The sequence below is a fragment of the Bidens hawaiensis genome, unplaced genomic scaffold, assembly GCF_021521415.1.
Source record: "Bidens hawaiensis isolate Kalapana, Puna unplaced genomic scaffold, B.hawaiensis_p1.1 tig00016205_1, whole genome shotgun sequence".
Lineage (NCBI taxonomy): Eukaryota > Viridiplantae > Streptophyta > Magnoliopsida > Asterales > Asteraceae > Bidens > Bidens hawaiensis.
Window position 1 is genome coordinate 401464 of NW_027492478.1, and position 21205 is coordinate 422668.

The following is a 21205-nucleotide window of genomic DNA, read 5'->3' on the forward strand; positions in this document are numbered from 1 at the left end:
GGAAATTGATTAAGAACTAGTATTTTGACATGTTGTGAAACCACATCCGAATACAAAAACAAAAATAAAAACGAATTTCATCGAACACATGGCATGAACCTATGTAGAAGTGACAAATAGATATATATATGGAGAGAGAGAGAAAAGAGTTCAAATAAAAAACAATTGTTTTGTAAGAAGTGTGAGAAGGCTTTAAAATCAAGCACACCACTAAAATAGGACATTATACCATGTAAATAGAAAACTATACAGTATTTAGAAACTACTTATCTCAACCACGAGATCCTAGATACAATGGCCAAGATCTATTCTTATTCTTCTCACAAAACTATTGTTTTTTACGTTAACCCTACCCTCTATATATATATATATATATATATATATATGTCTAGACACATTAGTAAAAAAGATCAAGAAAATTTGATTGATCATCCATAACATGCTTATTACAATCAACTAATGAGGTTAAAACGAATCATCTACTTAATTTTACGAAGTCTGTGTAACTTTACTGGTGTAATCAATACTAAATCTGAGTAACTTTCCTGGGATAATCATTAATTAATCCAAACATCCATCATTTGTAGAAGAAAAAATCTTTTAGGATATAAGCTTGAAGAAGAGTATGGTCAAGCTGTAGAGCCTTATCAACATCTTTAATCACATGTTTGTGTAACTGCAATTAACTATAGCATTACGCCCCATTACTGCACGAAAAAAACCGTAATCAACATCAGTTACAAAGAAGCTCAATAAGAGTGTTAAAACAAATTGAAAAGCTACGTATCAAATATTCTGAACACATGATTGAGAGATTAGAAAAGTGCAAATTTAGCGAGTTCAGTTAGTATAGTAACCGGCAAAGACATCGGCGACAGATCGGAGTGAGGCGTTGCTTTACCTGAGGCTAGCATTTACAAAAAATAACTCATAGTCATCTGTAGACATGAAGCTAAAGATCTTATAAGTAAAAATGTAAAATACTTACATTTGATCAAGCTGCTTATTGTCATACCCATACCTTGAAGATGTGGCATTTAAACAAACGTTGCATCAATGCAGCAAACAAAACTCACAGTAATCATGCAACTAAAATGACACATTTTCAGGCATTAGTAGTAAGACAATAAGATTTTATCGGAACCCGACCTCAGGTAAGTCATTTAACCGAGTTATCTTTGAGGTTAAGTTCAGTGAACAACTACATTAATCTACAATTTTAATGTCAAAAGCATATTATTCACATGGCTACTTGAAACCAATTCTTTTATTAAACTTTCTAGTTGGTCATCATATCAAACGGTTTCAGAAGACAATATTTTTTACTAACTTTCACTTGAAAACTGAAAGCTCACTATTTAAGAGCTGGATTTTTTTTATTACTTTTAGAACTCTTGTAGGCACTAAAATAATTTCTGCAGAAAAATTATAACAACAGTAAGCTCTACAACTTTAAGAGCAAAAAAATCATTACAGTTTATAGCTCAGAACCGTACAAAAGTCGCCACACCAATGACCGAATCATGGCTGCAACAAATTTTGCCTTATATCACTTAATTGAATTTTCATAACTTGTATCTAATATGTTTTACAACTTTAGTTGTATGGACTGTTGGTCCAACAAACTTTCCGTTATTTAGAGAATCCAACTCTGCTCTGTGTGCGTCTTTCCACTTTGGCCAATCATTTTTACAGGCAGATTTAAAATCTTGATCCTCATTATCATTTCAAGCGCTAATTATATATATAAATAAAATTATAACGACGTCGACTTTATTTTGATTCCATATATCTTTATAGACATGATAAAATATAATTTACTAAGAGCTCTTTGTTTTCAGGTACCTGAGGTTTTACAATAACCATCATGTCTAATGTCTTTTAAGAGACCTTTTTATTGTACCTCGACTTGACCATCTTTATGACTTGCTCCAATTTGCGAGGAAATTTTACCTTTGGAATCGATTGGTCTACCATCTTTGTGTCTTGTGGTGGATTAATTTCAGTATGCACACACACGAAATATCAGATTAGAAATATTTGGTTACTGACAAAAAACCAATTGCAATGGGGAGGAAGTATCATAACTTGTTGGCTTGATGTGAATTAGTTTAAAGACATGTTAAATCATATGTACTCAAATACAAACATGAATATTTGCTATCATGATAATTGCCTTTGCAACCAATTATAGACGTTGAGTAATCGTCTTTAACAAAACAATTTATGTAAGAACATAATCCGTTACGAAGTTCAACACTTATTTCAATGATCATTATTAACTTGGGAATCAAATTCATTATTATAACTGAATGTAAATATATCAATATGGAATAAGATGTTTGCTATCTTATTATCTAAGCCATAGATCATGCAAATATGAAGTTGCGATCCTGATAACCATTTAGACGATGCATCGATTTTAAAAACACTAAATGGTATCATGTTAGGATATGTGTATCATTTTCTCAATTCCATAACATCCAGGGATTCACACCCTCCTTCAGTTGGTAAATAAATGATTTCCCTTGAGAGCAATATTACATGTATAATTATTATGAAGAATCTTTTGGTTCCTCAATAAATTTCACATCATAATTGACTCGGTGTGGTCTTACCGGTCATGCCAATTAATTAAACAATCATGATCCATATACTTCTCATATATGATCGTGTATGTATTATGCTTATCTAATATAAGACATAATATACGAGAGAACAATGTATTATCGTTTTCAACGATCAAGTTATGCCAATTAAAAGTTTGATGGTCGGTCTCACTTCTATCATGACCAACTAGAGTTTACTCAATTATGTGCATGATCATAATGATCAATTCATAGTCACATTCACTTCAAAGAATGAAGTAAAAACCAGACAAGTTTCATGAACACATGGTTATGAAGTAATTTCAAAACTATTATAGTCTCTAAATAATATTCTTACTTCAGTAGCATATTTGAAATATCGCAAATGAAAATTGTGCTATTCAAGTTTTTATTATAAACAGCTTTCTCGTCACATAATAAAGCTTGAGAAATAATTACACAACCAAGTCATGTAATATGCGGCAGTTAAATCTTGCGACATTTCTTTAAACCAACAATGAGATATATGACACTTGAGGTGTCTTATCAAAGGATATTTTTAATTTCACAAAAGTGTTAATATAACATAACCCTGCCATTGTATTTGCTTTGTTCGATGACATATAACACACATTAAACTATGCAATTCCTGGAGGTATCCACAATTTATTTTACTTAAACAACATATTAACACACGAGCAATCTATAAATATGAAGCATCTAGATTCAGAATGGCTAACAATCAATATTTATTAAAAGCAATAATAATAGTTTAACATTCAATACTAAATCACTTGTAAATAGGGAACATGTTTCTTTAGTGACATGCTAATGCATTCTATTAATAATAAACTTTTATATTAATTTCATATTATATAAAAAGTTCGCTTAGGATAAGAATATATATAATAAGATAAATAGACAAACGTCTAAACCCATATTCAAATATTATGCAGATCTTTTCTTACTTAATATCAATATAAGTATATAACTATTTAAAAAAATATAATTATTGAATTACTTGGTGATCAAACTTATAAATAAAAGGTTACATAAAAAAAACAAATAAAGGAAACCATCTCTAATAATCAAGGGAATGTTAAATTTGATTTCGAAAGATGTATTATTACTTTCTATTTACTCTAATTAGTAAATCAAATCTTCTTTTAATACCATAATAATTAACAAATATAACTTGATTTATGAAAAACACATTCTTCTCAATTGTATTGACATAACAACAATAAATCTTCATGTAACACAAAATTGTCAAAGCTTTTCTTTCAAAAATCAAAACCATGTTTTATGTTTCTAGAAAACGATTAATATTCTAAAACATGGTATTAAAGCTTAGTTTTATTAACTTTTGTTATTTTAAAACTAAACTTTTCAGTAACTGCATGAATTTAAATGATGTAATTGTTTCTCTTATAAAACCATAAGGATGAATGGTTAAGAATTTTAACTTTTAAATTGTTTCAAAATTCATGATAGATGTCCTGCGAGTTTTAACATTTAAACTGTATGAACATCGTAAAACGGTTGTATGAAAATTCAACAAAAATCAATATTTTGTGTAATCAATCATTAATTTTGTAACGCTTTGCTTATCATGTCCATCTAGAATGGACTAATCTATGCATATTTTTATCTACTAGAAAAGTAGAAAAGCTAATCAAAATAAAGTAAATTGAAAGAGAAAAGTAAAATCTTGCATGTAGAGAACACGTGTGTAGTTTTGAGCAAACAAATAACCATAATGTACAAACTTTGATTATCATGATTTAGATAATTAATTGTCTCCCCATATATTACCCAGAAATCAAGTCTCATAAATTAACGATAAAGTATATATTTGGTTACCTTTTGTTTTAGAAATATCGAAGCAAATCAGTTGGCCGTCTCCAAGAATTACCAGATGTTGCAAAGCTACTTGTCCCATTAGATTAACTTGTTGAAATCGAACTTGCTGAGAAACAAAAAAAAATTATGGTTTTTGGAGAGAGTACTTTGGTGCTGATAACGTGTTGTGAAACAAGCCTAGTAGCCAAAGAATATGAGAAAGAGATGTAGGGGAGAAAGATGAAGATTTCATTAATGTGTGTCTTACAATAAGATACATGATATGTATATATAGGAAAAGATAACTTGGAGAATAAGCCTAATCTATATTAGGTATTGATAACCATAATAATAGGAAAAGATAACTTGAAGAATAAGCCTAATCTATATTAGGTATTGATAACCATAATAATATATATTTATAACAGTAATATTATTTTTGACACTTTTTACTTGTATTATACTTAGGGGCGGTTTGTTTACATCTGAATGAAACCATTCAGATATAAACTTCTGATTCATTCAGACTTCAGACTGTTTGGTTTCAAATAGAAAAACATCTGAATGGTTAAAATTAGGTCTGAATCATTCAGACTTATTGTTGTTGCTGAATGGGACAAAGGCTCATTCAGATCTGACTCATTCAAATCTGAATGAACCAAACAGCCCCTTAGAAGAGTATGCGTAGTGTGCTACAAAACCAAGCGAGAATGGGCGACAAAAGAATAGAACACCACCTCCTGGCGATAATCCGGGGGACAAGGGACGGGGCGACTAGTTTTTGTCGCAAGATTTCTTGTTTCATCTATTATTATTTTAATCTTTTGTGTGTAGCATATATATATATATACACACACATCACTGCACCCTTTAAAACAAAAACTCATCATTTGTTGGCTGGACATCACATGTCACAATACGTCCCATTTGGTAGCCATTCACTACACATAGCCTGAGAGGCTTGAGTGTTTAGCCAAGATTTTGCTTCACTGTGTGTTACATCAGGAAGTTATGATTTTGTGGTGGTATAATGATTGTTAAGTGGGAGTAGGCTGTATGGTTTCATGAGGGAACACTCAAGCAAAACTTTGAAGCTAGTGTTAGTCTGGTTAAGACAACATAGTTTGACCAGAGTAGGACAACGGGGTCTCAAAATTTAGGGAGTGTGGTGACCTAACACATAAGAAAGTCATAGTTCCAAAAAATATTAAAAAAAACAAAAAGTGGCGGCGTAAATGAGCTGAAGCTTGACTAGGCTTGGGCTTGGCTCGTTGACTTACGAGGGCTCGAGCTCAAACTTTACTCATTTCATGCTCTTTTTATAAAGCTTGAGCTCGGCTCATAAGTTGTTTTTCTATAACTCGGGTTCAGATTGTTTATTATCTATTAGTTGAATATATACAAGTTTTTTTATTATGTTTATATATATATATATATATTTTGAGATAAACCTTAAACAAGCCTAAGAACTTGTGTTCGTGTAGTACCTTAAATAAGTCAAGCTCAGCTCCACTATACATATACAATGTAAAATTAACACAGAGAAGTTTAAAAGAGGTAAAAGTTTAAAAATGCACGAGACTTATTACCCTCTACAAGCCTACAAAAGCTTCTCATACAAAGCTTGAGTTTGAATTCAATAACTAAACGAGTTTTAACTGAAGCTCGGTCATGACATGAGTTAGAAAAAGTTTGACTCACTTCAAGAATTTTATCGATCAGAGTTCGAGTTAATTACAGTAGAGCAATGTTGCAAAAATCCCGACTAGGCATCGATTAATCGTCAGGCCCCACTTCACCGATTTATTTTGGGCTAATAAGTCAACGGTCATATCCGGCCAAAATCAGCGGTTTCCGACGAGATTCCGACCTAAATCAACGCTTTCCAGCGAGATTTCAGAAAAAATAAATATTAAAGTCCGATCCGATTAATTCTGATTAATCACTAGTCTCACTCCCACCCTACCACCCAATTAGCGACTTATCGATTTTTACAACACCCCCAGGATTAAAAATGAAAACAAGATTTTGAAAACATATTGCAAAACTATATCAATCACCATCCTCATAAACCCCATTCAACACACCTTATCCCATCTCCAACCTCCAAACACTTAAACCCTTCACAAATGTTCTCTTCCTCTCTCTCTTTCTCTCCCACTAAACCCTTACTCCACCGCCCAAGTGCCACCACTTTTGCCACCAACAAGAACAGCAAACACTACCCAAACCCATCAGACATTAACCCACCTGAGGCTCCAGAAGACACAGTACATGGTGTGTCTAAGTTCAAGCAACTTGACCTCAGGATTGCAAGAGCAAGAAAAGCCCAAGAAGTGCAGTATGAGAAAGACCAGTCTATCTTTCTGAAAGCCATTGAAGAGGTGGAGGATGCACCTGATGATGATGAAGGTGGTGTTAAAGGTGGTGGTGAGTCTGAAGGTGATTTTTATTCTGAGATTGATGAGTCTATTGCTTTGAAGAGGAAGGAGTTTGTGAAGAAGGGGTTGTTGAAGCCTAATCCTAAGAAAGATGAGGTAAAAAGATTGGATTTTTATTGTTGATTTGATTGTTTCTTGATGAAAGGTTGAATTTTTATTGTTGATTCACTTGTTTCTTGATAAAAGATTGAATTTTTATTATTGACATACTTGAAGTTTGTTAATAAGTGATTTTGAACTTGTTTCTTGATAAAAGATTGTATCTTTTTTTTACTGATTTTATGCTGTTGAAGCCATGTTGAAGCCTAATTCAAAGAAATATGAGGTAAAAGATTGGATTTTTATTGTTGATTCACTTGTTTCTTGATGAAAGGTTGAATATTTTTGTTTCTTGTTTTACTAAATTTATGCTGTTGAAGCTAAATTTAAAGAAAAATGAGGTAAAAGATTGAATTTTTATTGTTATCCCACTTGTGTCTTGATGAAAGGTTGAATATTTTTGTTTCTTGTTTTACTAATTTGATGCTGTTGAAGCTAAATATAAAGAAAAATGAGGTAAAAGATTGAATTTTTATTATTAGCCCACTTGAAATTTGTAGTTAGAAGTGGTTTTGGACTTGTTTCTTGATAAAATATTGAATGTTTTATGTTTCTTGTTTTTACTGGTTTTATGTTGTTGAAGCTAAATTCAAAGAAGGATGAGGTAAAAGATTGGATTTTTATTGTTAGTTCACTTGGAATTTGTAATTAGAAGTGGTTTTGGACTTGTTTCTTGATAAAAAGATTGGATTTTTATTATTAATTCAATTGAAAAGAAGTTAAAAGTGGGGTTGGACTTGTTTCTTGTATAAGTATTGAATTTTTATTATTAGGCCAATTGGAGTTTGAAGTTAAGAGTGGTTTTTAACTTGTTTCTTGGTAAAAGATTGAATTTTAATTATTAACCCACTTGGAGTATTTAGTTAAATGTGGTTTTGGACTTGTTTCTTGGTAAAAGATTGATTCTTTTTGTTTTACTAATTTTATGTTCTTGAAGCCAAATTTAAAGAAATATGAGGTAAAAGATTGAAATTTGTGGCTAGAAGTGGTTTTGGACTTATTTCTTGATAGCAGATTAAAATTTGTAGTTAAAAAGTGATTTTAAACTTGTTGGTTGTTATAAGATTGAATCTTTTTGTTTCTTGTTTTACTAGTTTCATGTTGTTGAAGCTAAATTTATAGAAAAATGAGGTAAAAGATTGAATTTTTATCATTAAGACACTTGAAATTTGTAGTTAAAAAAGCAAGTTTAAACATGTCTCTTGATCAAAGATTGTATTTTTTTTTTCTTGTTTTACCATTTTTGTAGTTAGGCCCAAGGCCAAATCTTGTTAATTAAGAGTTGCAGGTGGTAATTTACAAACTCCGTTTGGACTCGGGATTATAACTTTTAAAAGTTTCTTGATTTCAAAGACAATCTTTGCTTTTGGTTTATAATATCAACTCTTTACTGTTAATTGGTAATTTGGTATGTTGTGCATTCTTTAATCTTTATTATACTGAAAATACATGCCAATTTGGATGCAGTCAAAGGAGGAGGTAAAAGATGAAGTGGTAGATGAACTACAATCTCAAGAAGAAGAAGATTTGGATGAAATCGAAGAACTCGAAGTACTAAAAGGAACCGGTGAGGATTCAGAGGCCGAAGCTTCAGATCTTGAGATAGATGACGATTTGGGCTCTGGTGATTCATCTTTCAAATCGGAATTCGAATCCGAATTTGATGCTTTTCGCAAAGGCGAAGTTAGAATCGTTAAACCCAAATGTAAAATGACATTAGCCGAACTTTTAGACGAGAGCAAAGTCGTACCCGTTTCGGTTTTGGGTAATTTAGAGATCGAAATCACGGGTATTCAACATGATTCAAGATTAGTTGAATCCGGTGATCTTTTTGTATGTTGTGTCGGGAAAAAAACCGATGGACATTTGTTTCTAACGGAGGCTGATAAACGAGAGGCGGTTGCGGTTGTAGCTAGTAAAGAAATTGATATTGAGGAAACTTTAGGGTGTAAAGCGTTAGTTTTAGTTGAAGACACGAGCTCGGTTTTAGCAACTTTAGCAGCCTCGTTTTATAGGTACCCGTCGAAAAACATAGCGGTAATCGGTATCACGGGAACGTATGGGAAAACAAGCACTTCGTATTTAATAAAAGGTATGTATGAAGTGATGGGATTACGAACCGGGATGATAACTAATGTTGCTCATTATATTCATGGAGAAAACCAATTGGAAACGAAAAACACGGTCCCGGATGCGGTTTCCCGCCAAAAGTTAATGGCGAAGATGGTTCATAACGGGACGGAAGCGCTCGTGATGGAAGCTTCTTCTCACGAGCTTGAATCGGGAAAATGCGATGAAGTTGATTTTGATATCGCGATTTTCACGAACCTAAGTACGGACCATTTGGATACTCATGGGTCAGTAGAAGAGTATAAAAATGCTCAACTGAGGTTGTTTAGTAGAATGGTGGACCCCACACGACACCGGAAAGTTGTGAACATTGATGACGAAAATGCCCCTATGTTTATTGCTCAAGGATCTCAAGACGTGCCGATAGTCACGTTTGCGTTGGAGGATAAGAAAGCCGATGTGCACCCGTTGCAGTTTGATCTTTCTTTGTTTGAGACGCAAGTTTTGGTGGATACACCGAAGGGTATTTTGGAGATTTCGTCGGGGTTACTCGGGAGGCAAAATATTTACAATATTCTTGCAGCTGTGGCGGTTGGGATTGCGGTTGAGGCACCGTTGGAAGATATTGCTAGAGGGATTGAAGAGGTCGATTTGGTCCCCGGTAGATGTGAGTTGATAGACGAGGAGCAAACGTACGGGGTGGTGGTAGATTACGCAAATACCCCTGCCGGTTTATCAAGACTTCTCGATAACGTTCGCGAACTCAATCCAAAAAGGATCATCACAGGTATGAAAATTCCGATACAACATTGTTAATATAATACAAAAATGTTTGACTAATTATGAAATACCTAAAACACCCTTGGTGTTCGTTTTAGTTATTGGTTGTCCGGGTGAGACCGAGAGAGGCAAACGACCGGTGATGACAAAGATCGCGACAGACAAGAGTGACATTACTATGCTGACATCAGACAATCCAAGAAATGAGGATCCGCGTAAGCAAGTTTGAAATTTGAACCGTAATTATCTATACAAACCATGTATTGTATGTTTGTAACTAAATAATGCTGTGAATAACATGTATACCAGTTGACATATTGGACGACATGTTGGCGGGCATAGGGATGACAATGCAAGATTACTTCAAGCATCAAGCAGACGATTACCATCCGCCACTTGCAAATGGTCACCGACTCTTCCTTCATGATATTAGAAGAGTAGCTGTACGGTCTGCTGTTGCAATGGGCGAGGAGGGTGATATCGTTGTAAGTTAATTGCCACTCCTTTATGGCGGTTTCAGTTAATCGGTTTTCAAGGTTATAGCTAACATATAGCTCAAAACTATATTATTGGACATTATTTCGGCTTAAAAGTTTTGGCTTGGAATTTTTTGACCTTGGAATAAAATGATGTTGCACATTTGTATATATTTTACTATATTACATATCACTAAAAAATTACATATAATCTTATAATATTAAAAAAATTATAGTCAGTTTGGTTTTGGCGGGTATGGGAACCTTGTTAACCATAACCGACCCACCGGTTTTTGGTACAGTTCGGTTTCATCGGTTATATCAGTCTGGTAGGCACGGGCCCGACATGTTTTGCAAAGGTTAATTTTGTTTTTGTTTTTATATTTGTGTAGGTGGTTACGGGGAAAGGGCACGAGACGTATGATACAGTTGGCGAGACAACCGAGTTTTTCGATGACAGGGAGGAGTGTCGGGAAGCTTTGCAGTATGTGGATGAACTGCACCAATCTGGGATCGACACCAGTGAATATCCATGGCGGTAAGATTCATATTATTCATGCCGTTTTGGGCTTAAAAGTCAAGTTGTTTTAACTTTTAACTATCCATTTTCGTGCAGGTTGCCCGAGAATTACTAACAAGGATATAGCTTCTATGTCATTTAGTTTTTAAAAGAAAGAACTCGGTTTTGTTGTTAAAACAACGGCTGTGTGATCCGTTAAAGGTACAGTTTTGTAGGAACTAGGAAGCAGGCAACTTATGTTTGTGTCGAAAAGAGATTACCGTTAAGGGTGTAGTTTGAAAAGCTTAACGAACGAAGAATTCGGGTTGAGGTTCGAAGATGAATGATCCGTAACGATTCGTGGGAGTCGAAAAATGAGATGCAAGTTGTAATGTTAATTTTTTGTGATATTTGGATGGTATCATATGCATGTTATGTAAGGAGTTTGCTATTAATGAAAGTATTGTGATAATTCAAGTGTTCTTTCAAAACCACCAAATTCATCATTCGACTTGGGTTAACATGATACGTGTTTCAAAACCAAGTGTCTTGAAATATACATATAAAAGACTTGTCTGCGCTTGATATAAACTAAGTTTCAAACAAAACAACAAACCACAAACATCGTCTACGAAAGAAACAACAATGTAGTTAGATTAGACCGCTGCAGGTCTCTTGGACTCCTCTTGTAGTGCATACTCTTTCTTCATTTCTTCCAAGACTTTGTCATTCGTACTGCAACCAAAATTACAATGAACTATTAGTTCCTTTGCAGGTCATATCAGTACTTACAGGTTACAACAGCTTGTAGATAATAATCTGAATCTACAAGTGGCCTATCTGCTTGTAAGTTGTAACCATTAAGCACCACAAAGTATTGACCAGGGGTGTGCGTGGTGCGGTTTTTGACTAAAACCGAACCAAAAACCAAACTTTCGGTTTTTTCGGTTGTCGGTTTTTGTTTTTTGGGTTCAGTTCGGTTTTGGATGCGGTTGTTTCGGTTTTAATAATCAAGCCAAAACTTTTTGGGCAAAAAAAACTCGACCCAAGATACTGAAATTAGGCATGATATTTTTTTCCTTAAAACTAATTACTAATATAATACTGAATATTTGAACTTCAAATATTAAAAGCTAATAAATATACATTTAAAATTAAAATTCTAATACCAAATTAAAAATGCCAGTATTATTTATTAGTTATTAACCACATGTAGAAACCAAATATACTTGTTATTAACCATATGTTAAAACAAATAATCATCAGTAGATTTTGTTTTGATGGTTATGGTTAAGATGCTATGATTATTTTTGATTTTTTTGGTTATTTCGGTTCGGTTTGGTTTTTTCGGTTCTTAACAAAATACAAAACCGAACCAAAACCAATATTTAAGTTTTTGCTAAAGTTCAAAACTGAACCGCCGGTTTCTAATTCGGTTTGGTTTTTTCGGTTTGATTTTTTTGGTTTTCGGTTTCAGTTCGGTTTTGTGCACACCCCTAGTATTGGCAATATTGAGTTTGGAGCATAAGGTTACCCCAAGGGCCGTAAACGAACCGAATATTCAACACAACGAACAAGAAATTTTGTTCAAACGATTAAATGAACGAATATGAATAGAGTTTGTGCTCGTGAACGTTTGGTAATGCGTTCGTTTGCTTATGTTCGTTAGTTTTAAGGTTTGTTTTATATTTTTATAATATTTTATTTCTAATAACCAACCTAATGTTTACACTTTATTATAATTTTATTGTTTATGTTCAGTTCGTTTCGTTAATGATTTGTTTTATAATGTCTTAGTTTAACTAACAACAAAAATAACTTGTGCTTCGCTGACATTATCAAAATAAAACCACTGATTGGGGGTTATGCACATGATTATTATTATTATTATCTCAAGTGCTTAACTTTATATTTAATTAAGGTAATAATGTCTAACGTTTTGGAGTAACAATGTTGCTTTTTTTCCCCATAAATAGTAGAAGTTCATTTGCGTCCGTGAATAAGTTCAATTCCTTAACGAACAAGTTAAATGCTAAACAAACGAACATGAACAAGGCTTAGTTACACCTACTTTGCCATAACTATTTGTAAAGTTAACAGTTGCAACATTATAAATGCTGGTAAAAGATATGAAGAATGAACTTACTAATCATGAAGACAATTATTTAATTCTTTAGCTTGTGCACGACATTTCCAAACAACAGAAAACGTTCTCCCCGTGGCGCACTCGGCGTATTTAGCAGTGTAGTGATCACATTCTTTTAACGCCTTCGCCTTCATTTTGCTTTTTAAAGCTACAACAAAACACAGGTTACAAATTCATATTTTTGATTGAAGGTTTTGTAATATCCTTTAATTTAGAACAAATTCATAGTTATATTTATATGAACCCTAAGGATGATCCTAAATATAATTGATTGAAATGATATAATATAATCTATAAAACATAATAATAAACCCTAGATGAATTAACAATCAACAACTGAAATGGATTTATATTTAAATTATACCTTCTTCGACCTTCTTCTTAACGTGATTCTCTCTGGCTTCTTGAACGTAACTCATTTCTCAAAGCAAGCAATCGAATCGAATAGAATGAATAGCTCCTCCTCTAAAATCCCTAAATAATATTTTGTGTTGGGTTTGCTTGTAAATGTAAATCTAGCAAGGGTGTTAACGGTTCGGTTTTCGCGATTTTAAGGTCAACGAACCAAACCATTAGTCACGGTTTTTGAGTTTCGTAAACCAAAGCTGAACCGTAAATTTTAAACCAAACCAAACTAAACCGTTAGTAACGGGTTGGTTTCAGTTTGGTTTCACGGTTTGCAAATATAAAACTATATAATTTATATTTTTACTTGAATGGTCGAGTAAGGAATAAAGATTAGAGTGAAAACTAAGATTTTAGATTTTAGGATTAAAACTTGATTTAAGGGCAATATAAAGTATAAACAAAACAAAGGCATATTAAAGTATGTGACTCTGTTGCCACTTACTTTGGAGGTTTGGGCTAAACCATTTTCTCATTTATTGTTACTATTTAGACAATTAGATATATATATATATATATATATATATATATATATATATATATACACTCTAACAATTTAAATTTAACTATGTCTAATAATACATACACACACATATATATATAATAAATTATTTAAAAGGTAAAAAACAAACGGTCCGGTCTGGTTTTAAACGGTTGGTTTTCGGTATAAATTGTAAACCAAACCGTTCACTACGGTTTAAAATTTTTGAAACCGACCGACCGAAAGTTAAGAAAAAAACCAACCGTGAAACCGTACCGATGATCGGTTTCGCGGTTTCAAACCAAACCACAAACACCCCTAAAATCTAGTCGACCCCAGCTGCCTCGTTTACGAACCAACACCCTTCAACCTAGGGGTATACACCATTCTTCATTTACTATTTTTATTTTTTATTTAATACATTTTTTATATTTATAGTATATATATACTTGAAATTATACTATTTAATAAAATAAATTAAAATGCATAAATTTAAAAAGTCGAAACAATACATTAATTAGAAAAAAAATACAAACCATAATCTAAAAAATTAGAAAAAAAACTAATAAAAAGTATACATAAAGTTGGGATCCATGTGTTACATCCGAGATCGGGTTAAAATTGGGATCCATTTTGGATTGTGTAGGAAATTTGTAGAAGAGTTGAGAATGGTTAAAATTGGTTAATCGTACACACACTAGTAGGATACCCACGTGATGCGGCAGGGACGAAATAGAAATTCATAGCAACCGTTAAGCTCGTTTAACTCATTACACAACTTAATTTGTTCAATTTGCAAGGCTTTGTTCTTGTGTTAAAAAGATAGAGGGAATGTGAATAAAATGCTCTTTTAACTAAAAAAAAATGACAAATATTACACTAAGTAATATCCAACACGTTGAGGAGAGTTTTGGTATTATAACGTCAACACTATTATGTTGATTTGCCAAACATATACCAAAGTGTAGCTCAAATATCTCCAAATATACTCATGTTAACATGACTTTAAAAATTTGTGGACAAAGAAGTCGCCATGGTCAGCAGAGTCTTGTCGGCTGCAGAACTTGACATCCTAGCCTTAAAATACGTTGATTCAAATGTTTAAATGAGTTACGTGAAAGGTAGTGCAACGAAGAGGTGTACAAAACCAGTTTATTTGAAAAACAAAAACGGTTCGAGTTATGAAGCGAACTGGGTTGGTCAACAGGTTAAAAAAACCGGTTTGTAAAACACGGTTCAGATTATAAACCAGTTTTTTTTTTTTTTAAATTGTTCGAACTTAACGAATCGATTCGGATTAAAAACCAGTTAGGGACAAATAAACCGTTTTATTTTTTCATGTTTTTCAAATCCGGGTCGGGTTCAAAACCAATTCAGTAAATGCGACTACGCACTGGTATACGAACCTACAAGTTGAGTCAGGTCCAAACCAAACTTTTTGGTAAAGTGGGCCGAGTCAGAAACCGGTTTACCAAGCCAGGGCATATTTTTTGTACATCTTTAGTGCAATTGAAAGTTAAGTATGGTCGTTTTTTTTGTGTTGCTTAAACTACGGACCGCTTGAGTGATCATAGAAGATCGCTGCAGACGACGATTTCGCAGGTGGCAAAACATCCTTCAAAGCAGCTGCCATCTGAACAAATTAACAAACAAAGAATTTATACTAGAAAGGTATGATATATATAGCACATTGCAACTTTAATTAACTAAATACACCAGTAACAACAAAACAATATAATTATTTTGGAACCAATCAATCTTGTATATATATTTTTATTAAATATAATAAGTTTGATGGTTAGTTTAGCTGTTATATTTCAATCCAAACCAAGTTCTAGCATAAACATATCTTCCATTTCTTTTAATCCAACCAAGTATGAGTAAGTATGTGCACGGAGATTGTATATATAGTTTGGCTCGATTTGTGAACAACTCTACATAACAAACTCAACTTTTTATTTTTTTTTTCTTCTCCCCGCCTTTTACATGTATAAACATTAAGAATTTGTGTGATTTGGAGGGTCCTCACGACAAAGGTCGTTACATGTCTTTTTCATAACCACATTTTGTCTTTACTCAGGTTGATACATGATACATCCTAATCGTTGTTAGAATGTTATTTCGGGATGTTACCCGTTGTAACTTCCGAATGGATAAATTAACATTAGTTAAAATAAAAAATAATAATAATAAAATTTATTTATAAATAGATATGACATAATGGAGTTTAATACACTATGTGTTAGATGAATGCCACGTTGTGAATGCTTGTCGGCGTGGATGGTTGGAATGATGTGTTTGGATATAGAACTTTCATTACAATATTAATATTTTATTAAAAAAATAAATTTTCAACTTGGACCTTTAACTAAAGGGAAAATTACCAAAATAAACATGTTTGACCAACAATTTACCAAAATAGACATGCTTATTTTAGCCTGCATCTCTCCAATAATTGGTTCTTTGACCAATAAACAACCGACACGTCACCGAAGCCGGCTAGGCTTAGCCGCCACTTTATGGGCACAGAATTTTATGAAAAGTAAACGGGTCCCACCTTTAGCCAATAAAAATTCGACACGTGTCAGAGGCGGCTAAACTTAGCCTACATCTATGGTTATTTAGCCGGCATTTTTGAATCTTAGCCAGCTTCGGGATACGTGTCTAGTTAGTTAGCCGGCTCCAAATATTCCTTCTTAGTCGACTCCAACTCAGGCTTGTAGGCTAAGGCTTCACTAAGCCGCCTTCTTTTTTTCATTTAGCCGTCTAATTTAGCCGCCAAAATTGAATATTTTACCAAACTTACCAACTCTATTAAATATTTAGCCGGCTTCACTTAGCCTTCTTCTTAGCCGGTGTAAATTTAGCCCCCAAAATTAAATATTTTTACCTACTCAATTAATTATTTAGCCGGCTTTGCTTAGCTGTTAATTTTTTTCTCCTAGCCGGCATGTTTTAGCCATCAGAAATAAATATATTTACCTACTCAAATTTAATTTTTCACCAACCATTTTTAAAAAAACTATATAACCATATTCACTACATCTTATAAAACCATCTTCACCCTCTCAAACTTTTGTACTTTCTTATCACAAGATCCTCATTTAAAAAAAATATATATTTGTTAACGTCGTCGTTTATAGTGGTGGGAATTGGCATGTTGTTGATCGGGTTGTTGAATACCTTTCGGTTGATTGCATGAAACGCGTTTTACAGACAAGTACAAATATTACTTACGATTATTTAATTTCTTTAATTTCAAAAGAGTGTGATCTTCAAAATATTACAAGATTATCCTATAAGATGTCTACATTTACTGATCCAATCGATTTAGTGAAAGATTGGATTGTAAAGTATTTTTTAGAAACGACGTCTAAAAATATCTTTGAAATGTTTAAGTTGTTTGCTGTTCAAGAAATCGGTGTTTAAGCTGTTTGTTAACAAACAAATTTTTTTCAAAAAAATGAGGATCTTGTGATAAGAAAGTAAAAAAGTATGAGAGTGTGACGATGGTTTTATAAGATGTAGTGAATATGGTTGTATAGTTTTATAAAAATGGTTGGTGAAAAATTAAATTTGGGTAGGTAAATATATTTATTTCTGATGGCTAAAACATGCCGGCTAGGAGAAAAAAATTGACGGCTAAGCGAAGCCGGCTAAATAATTAATTGAGTAGGTAAAAATATTTAATTTTGGGGGCTAAATTTACACCTGCTAAGAAGAATGCTAAGTGAAGCCGGCTAAATATTTAATAGAGTTGGTAAGTTTGGTAAAATATTCAATTTTGGCGGCTAAAATTAGACGGCTAAATGAAAAAAAGAAGGCGGCTAAGTGAAGCCTTAGCCTACAAGCCGAGTTGGAGCCGGCTAAGAAGGAATATTTGGAGCCGGCTAACAAAATAGACACGTATCCCGAAGCCAGCTAAGAGCCGGCTAAATAACCATAGATGTAGGCTAAGTTTAGCCGCCTCTGACACGTATCGAATTTTTATTGGATAAAGATGGGACCCGTTTACTTTTCATAACATTATGTGCCCATAAAGTGGCGGCTAAGGCTTAGCTGCCTTAGCCGGCTTCGGTGACGTGTCGTTTGTTTATTGGTCAAAAAACTAATGATTGAAGAGATGTAGGCTAAAATAGACATGTCTATTTTGATAAATTCTTGGTCAAACATGTTTATTTTGATAATTTTCCCTTAACTAAAATTAGACTAAAGAAAAAGCTCTCATATTTACTCATGACCAATTGGTCCGGTGATAGCCCTATGACTTACTTTATTAGAGGTCAAGGTTCGAGTTTTGCATGGAAGTTTTATTTCGGAATGAACTATGAGTTTTCTTAGTTGCAGGTTCGAACGAAAGAGTGATTTATTTGTCAGGATGATCTCGGATGTTGTCCTTGTTATCAAAAGACAAAACTCGTATTTACGCTCGTAGTTATTGTTCATCAAAACTGTTAGTATCCATATAAACAATAATTCACATGTTAAGTTTGGGATTGGCTTGTTTACATGATGCTAACATGAGTCATGACACAAGTTAAAAATCGTGTTCATATATATGAACCTCATGTAAGATACATGAACTAAAATCGTGTCAGACGTGTACATGCTATTATTAGTTAAACTGAGAGTACATATTGTGGGGCTCTAAAGGGGCTTTAAGATGAAAAAAGTGTTGTCATGTGTCGTCACGTATACTAGTAGAAGACGAGAAGGAGTTCTAAAGAGGGCGTTGTGCTTTATTAGAGCTTTATGAAAAATTGGTATTGCATTGATGTGAATTTATATGATTAATCAGATATTATTCGATATTAAAAAAACCGTCAAATGGTACCCAACACTCGTGACTCCAACCAAGCCCCTTACGAGCCCAACTGTGGTTGCGTACTTGCGTTAGTGCCCTTGACGCAACCAACGTTTAATTGGCACGAGTAAGTTAATATCCACAAGGGCACAACACATACTCTTACCTGAATTGTTTATATGAAAGTGTGTTTTATTTTGCAAACAAAATTTAAATGTTAATTTATTATTATTATTTATAATTTCACACGAGAGGTCTTGAGTCTTGAATCTTGACCTACCTCTTCAATAACATCTTAATCTTAAGGGGATGAATCCTCTTCAAACATATCCATTTAAAGACAAGTGTAACATTTTTTTAATTTATAATTGGTATTGGTTTCATTAAATATAGTATTTTCTTTATGTATTGTAATAAAGGACAACCAAAAAATAAGGATAACATCATAAACAGGACAGACAGAAAAGGGTGCATGTGAAGAGATAGGTCAAGACCAGAAGGGCGTCCCTAGAGTATGAGTTGTTTAATAATTAAAGTGTTCTTTAATCAATTTATTTCAACACATATATTTTTTTTGTTAAATTACAATTATATGGACAATAATATCAACTAATAATCATTTGTAAGTTAAATTAATACAAAACATTTGTACTTAGTGATCCACGATGTTGTAAAGTGTCAAGTGAGCTGTTTTGTTTTTATGGCCTAAGAACCACTCGAAATTTATATGCATCGGTTACATGGTCATAAAAATGACATCAAAATATATCAAAATAAATAAAAAGTTGATATCATATATAAAATATGTTAAATGAAATTAAATACGTATGGATCTCTAACCTTGATAGGCCTTGCACAATTGCCTAGCTTGCACATGCTCTAAGCCGGGCTTTGATCGTTTAGAAGTGTTAATTGGGTCATGTTCGTGGGTTGGCAAGTTCAACCTAACACAGACCCGAAAATTTTACATGAACTCGAAAATCATGTAAGACACGTGAACCCGAACACGACCCGGTTTACCCGAATGTTTTTGAATTTTTGAAGGTTTTCTAATATTAATACTTTAAATATATTTTTTTACAACAAAAAATATAAACTGATATAAAACATAAAACAATTAAAATGTAATTATAACATATTATGTAAATACCCAACCAAGTTAACTTATTACATCTATTTATAAAAATAAAATTAATCAAAATTAAACTGGTTAATCGGGCCAACCCCCGAATCTACCGGATTGATTCAGAATCGGTCCGTTTAGCTAAAGGGTTTAACCCAAAAATGAACTGAACCTGTTTATATCAAACACAAAACCGTAAAAATTGTGTTTAAGGTCTTATCGGGTTTTCGTCTCGTGTCAGAAATTCACACCCCTTATACCGTTTTAACGTGAAATCTTTACTTTTAGATTGGTTTATTTTTAAAGATAACATATTTCTCTTATATCTTTTCTATAATTTGTAATGATTATACAGATCAAAAATGGAACAAATAAATTACAAAGTATATAGTCTTGGTCCCAAATGCATCATTGTGCATGTTAGTGGAAAAGTTTTATTTAAAAAAGAAAATATAATTCCAAATAAATAATTCGAAGATGATTCTTCCCGTTATATACTTTCAAACATTTATAATTTCCTTTATTGCACCACTTCACAATAAATAATACACGAGCAAAGAAACCTCTTTTTAAGGATGTCATGGGCAGGTTATTAAAATTGGACCGGCAGGCTGTCGGATCGGTTAAATCGAACCGGCTTGTATAGCTGTCCATGACTCACGAGACACAAGTAGGGTGCAGACAAGCTGACCCGAGCCCGATCTTGACGTGACTTATAAGTGCTTTAGATCCAATCGTTTCAAATTCTCTTTCTAAGCTCGAACTTGGTTCGTCAGTCTTTTTTCAAACTTGGGCTGATTCTTTCAATATTTATTAATTTATTTTTCATATTTTTAATTCTTTTAAAAATCATATATAACATAATATATGAGTTATCTGGTCACTTTATTATACAAATATCTATTTTTCACATTAAATACAAATTATAGAAATAACAAGCTTGCGAGCTAGATTGAACTCAATAAGTAAGGCTCGAGCTCGTTTGTTAACGGAGCTTCTTTTATAGCTCGTGCTCCGAATCATTTCGAACTTTTAAAGAGTCGATTTCAAGTAGCTCACTAACCGATGCGGCTCGACTCGCTACTACGATTGTAAAACTATGGGTGCCCACGAGTGAAGTTGCCATCTAACTTTTGGATTAAATACAAATTTAATTAACGTGCTAAATGTGCGAACCATGTTATGTAATTATATATACAACATAATGTAATACTCACACTATAATGTAATTACATATTACACTACTTAATTCGCACAATTAACACATTTTTTTTAGTTGTACGTTACATCGAATATATATTATTTGTATTAAGTATTTTATTTATTATATTTTGAGAAGTATAACGTTTAAAACTTTAAATCATGACGGCGGTTGCTTACACAACGGTCCGAATACAAATGAATAAGTACCGGCCATTTGTTTTCAGCCACTAATTCGGTTGTGGGTCCCA

The 21205-nt window shown here is 33.0% G+C and overlaps 2 protein-coding genes across 3 annotated transcripts in view; one reads left to right on the top strand and one right to left on the bottom strand.

Moving 5' to 3' along the window:
- Positions 1 to 6503: 6503 nt before the first annotated feature.
- Positions 6504 to 11275, top strand: LOC143550993 (UDP-N-acetylmuramoyl-L-alanyl-D-glutamate--2,6-diaminopimelate ligase MurE homolog, chloroplastic-like). The gene is made up of 6 exons (XM_077041535.1): positions 6504 to 6967; positions 8438 to 9827; positions 9919 to 10035; positions 10130 to 10305; positions 10689 to 10834; positions 10913 to 11275. Exons 1-6 carry the CDS (start codon positions 6560 to 6562, stop codon positions 10929 to 10931), a joined length of 2256 nt encoding a protein of 751 aa, XP_076897650.1. The 5' UTR covers positions 6504 to 6559; the 3' UTR covers positions 10932 to 11275.
- Positions 11245 to 21205, bottom strand: part of LOC143550995 (uncharacterized) — a 46635-nt gene continuing 36674 nt past the window's right edge. Inside the window, exons 2-4 of one of the 2 annotated variants that reach the window (XM_077041537.1) lie at positions 13306 to 13361; positions 12942 to 13089; positions 11245 to 11530 (exon numbers count right to left, since the gene is read on the bottom strand). In XM_077041537.1, coding sequence (XP_076897652.1) covers positions 11452 to 11530; positions 12942 to 13089; positions 13306 to 13360 — 282 coding nt within the window. In that variant the 5' untranslated portion in view covers position 13361 and the 3' untranslated portion in view covers positions 11245 to 11451. Of the gene's footprint in view, positions 11531 to 12941; positions 13090 to 13305; positions 13407 to 21205 lie in introns of those variants that run through there. The other variant, XM_077041536.1, reaches the window with a different exon arrangement.

What these genes read in the sequence shown, in the direction of transcription:
- LOC143550993 (XM_077041535.1), top strand. Translation starts at nt 6,560, where the DNA reads ATGTTCTCTTCCTCTCTCTCTTTCTCTCCCACTAAACCCTTACTCCAC. An exon ending in CTAATCCTAAGAAAGATGAG is followed by an intron (nt 6,968 to 8,437) that starts GTAAAAAGATTG and finishes ATTTGGATGCAG; the next exon opens with TCAAAGGAGGAGGTAAAAGA. An exon ending in TCCAAGAAATGAGGATCCGC is followed by an intron (nt 10,036 to 10,129) that starts GTAAGCAAGTTT and finishes CATGTATACCAG; the next exon opens with TTGACATATTGGACGACATG.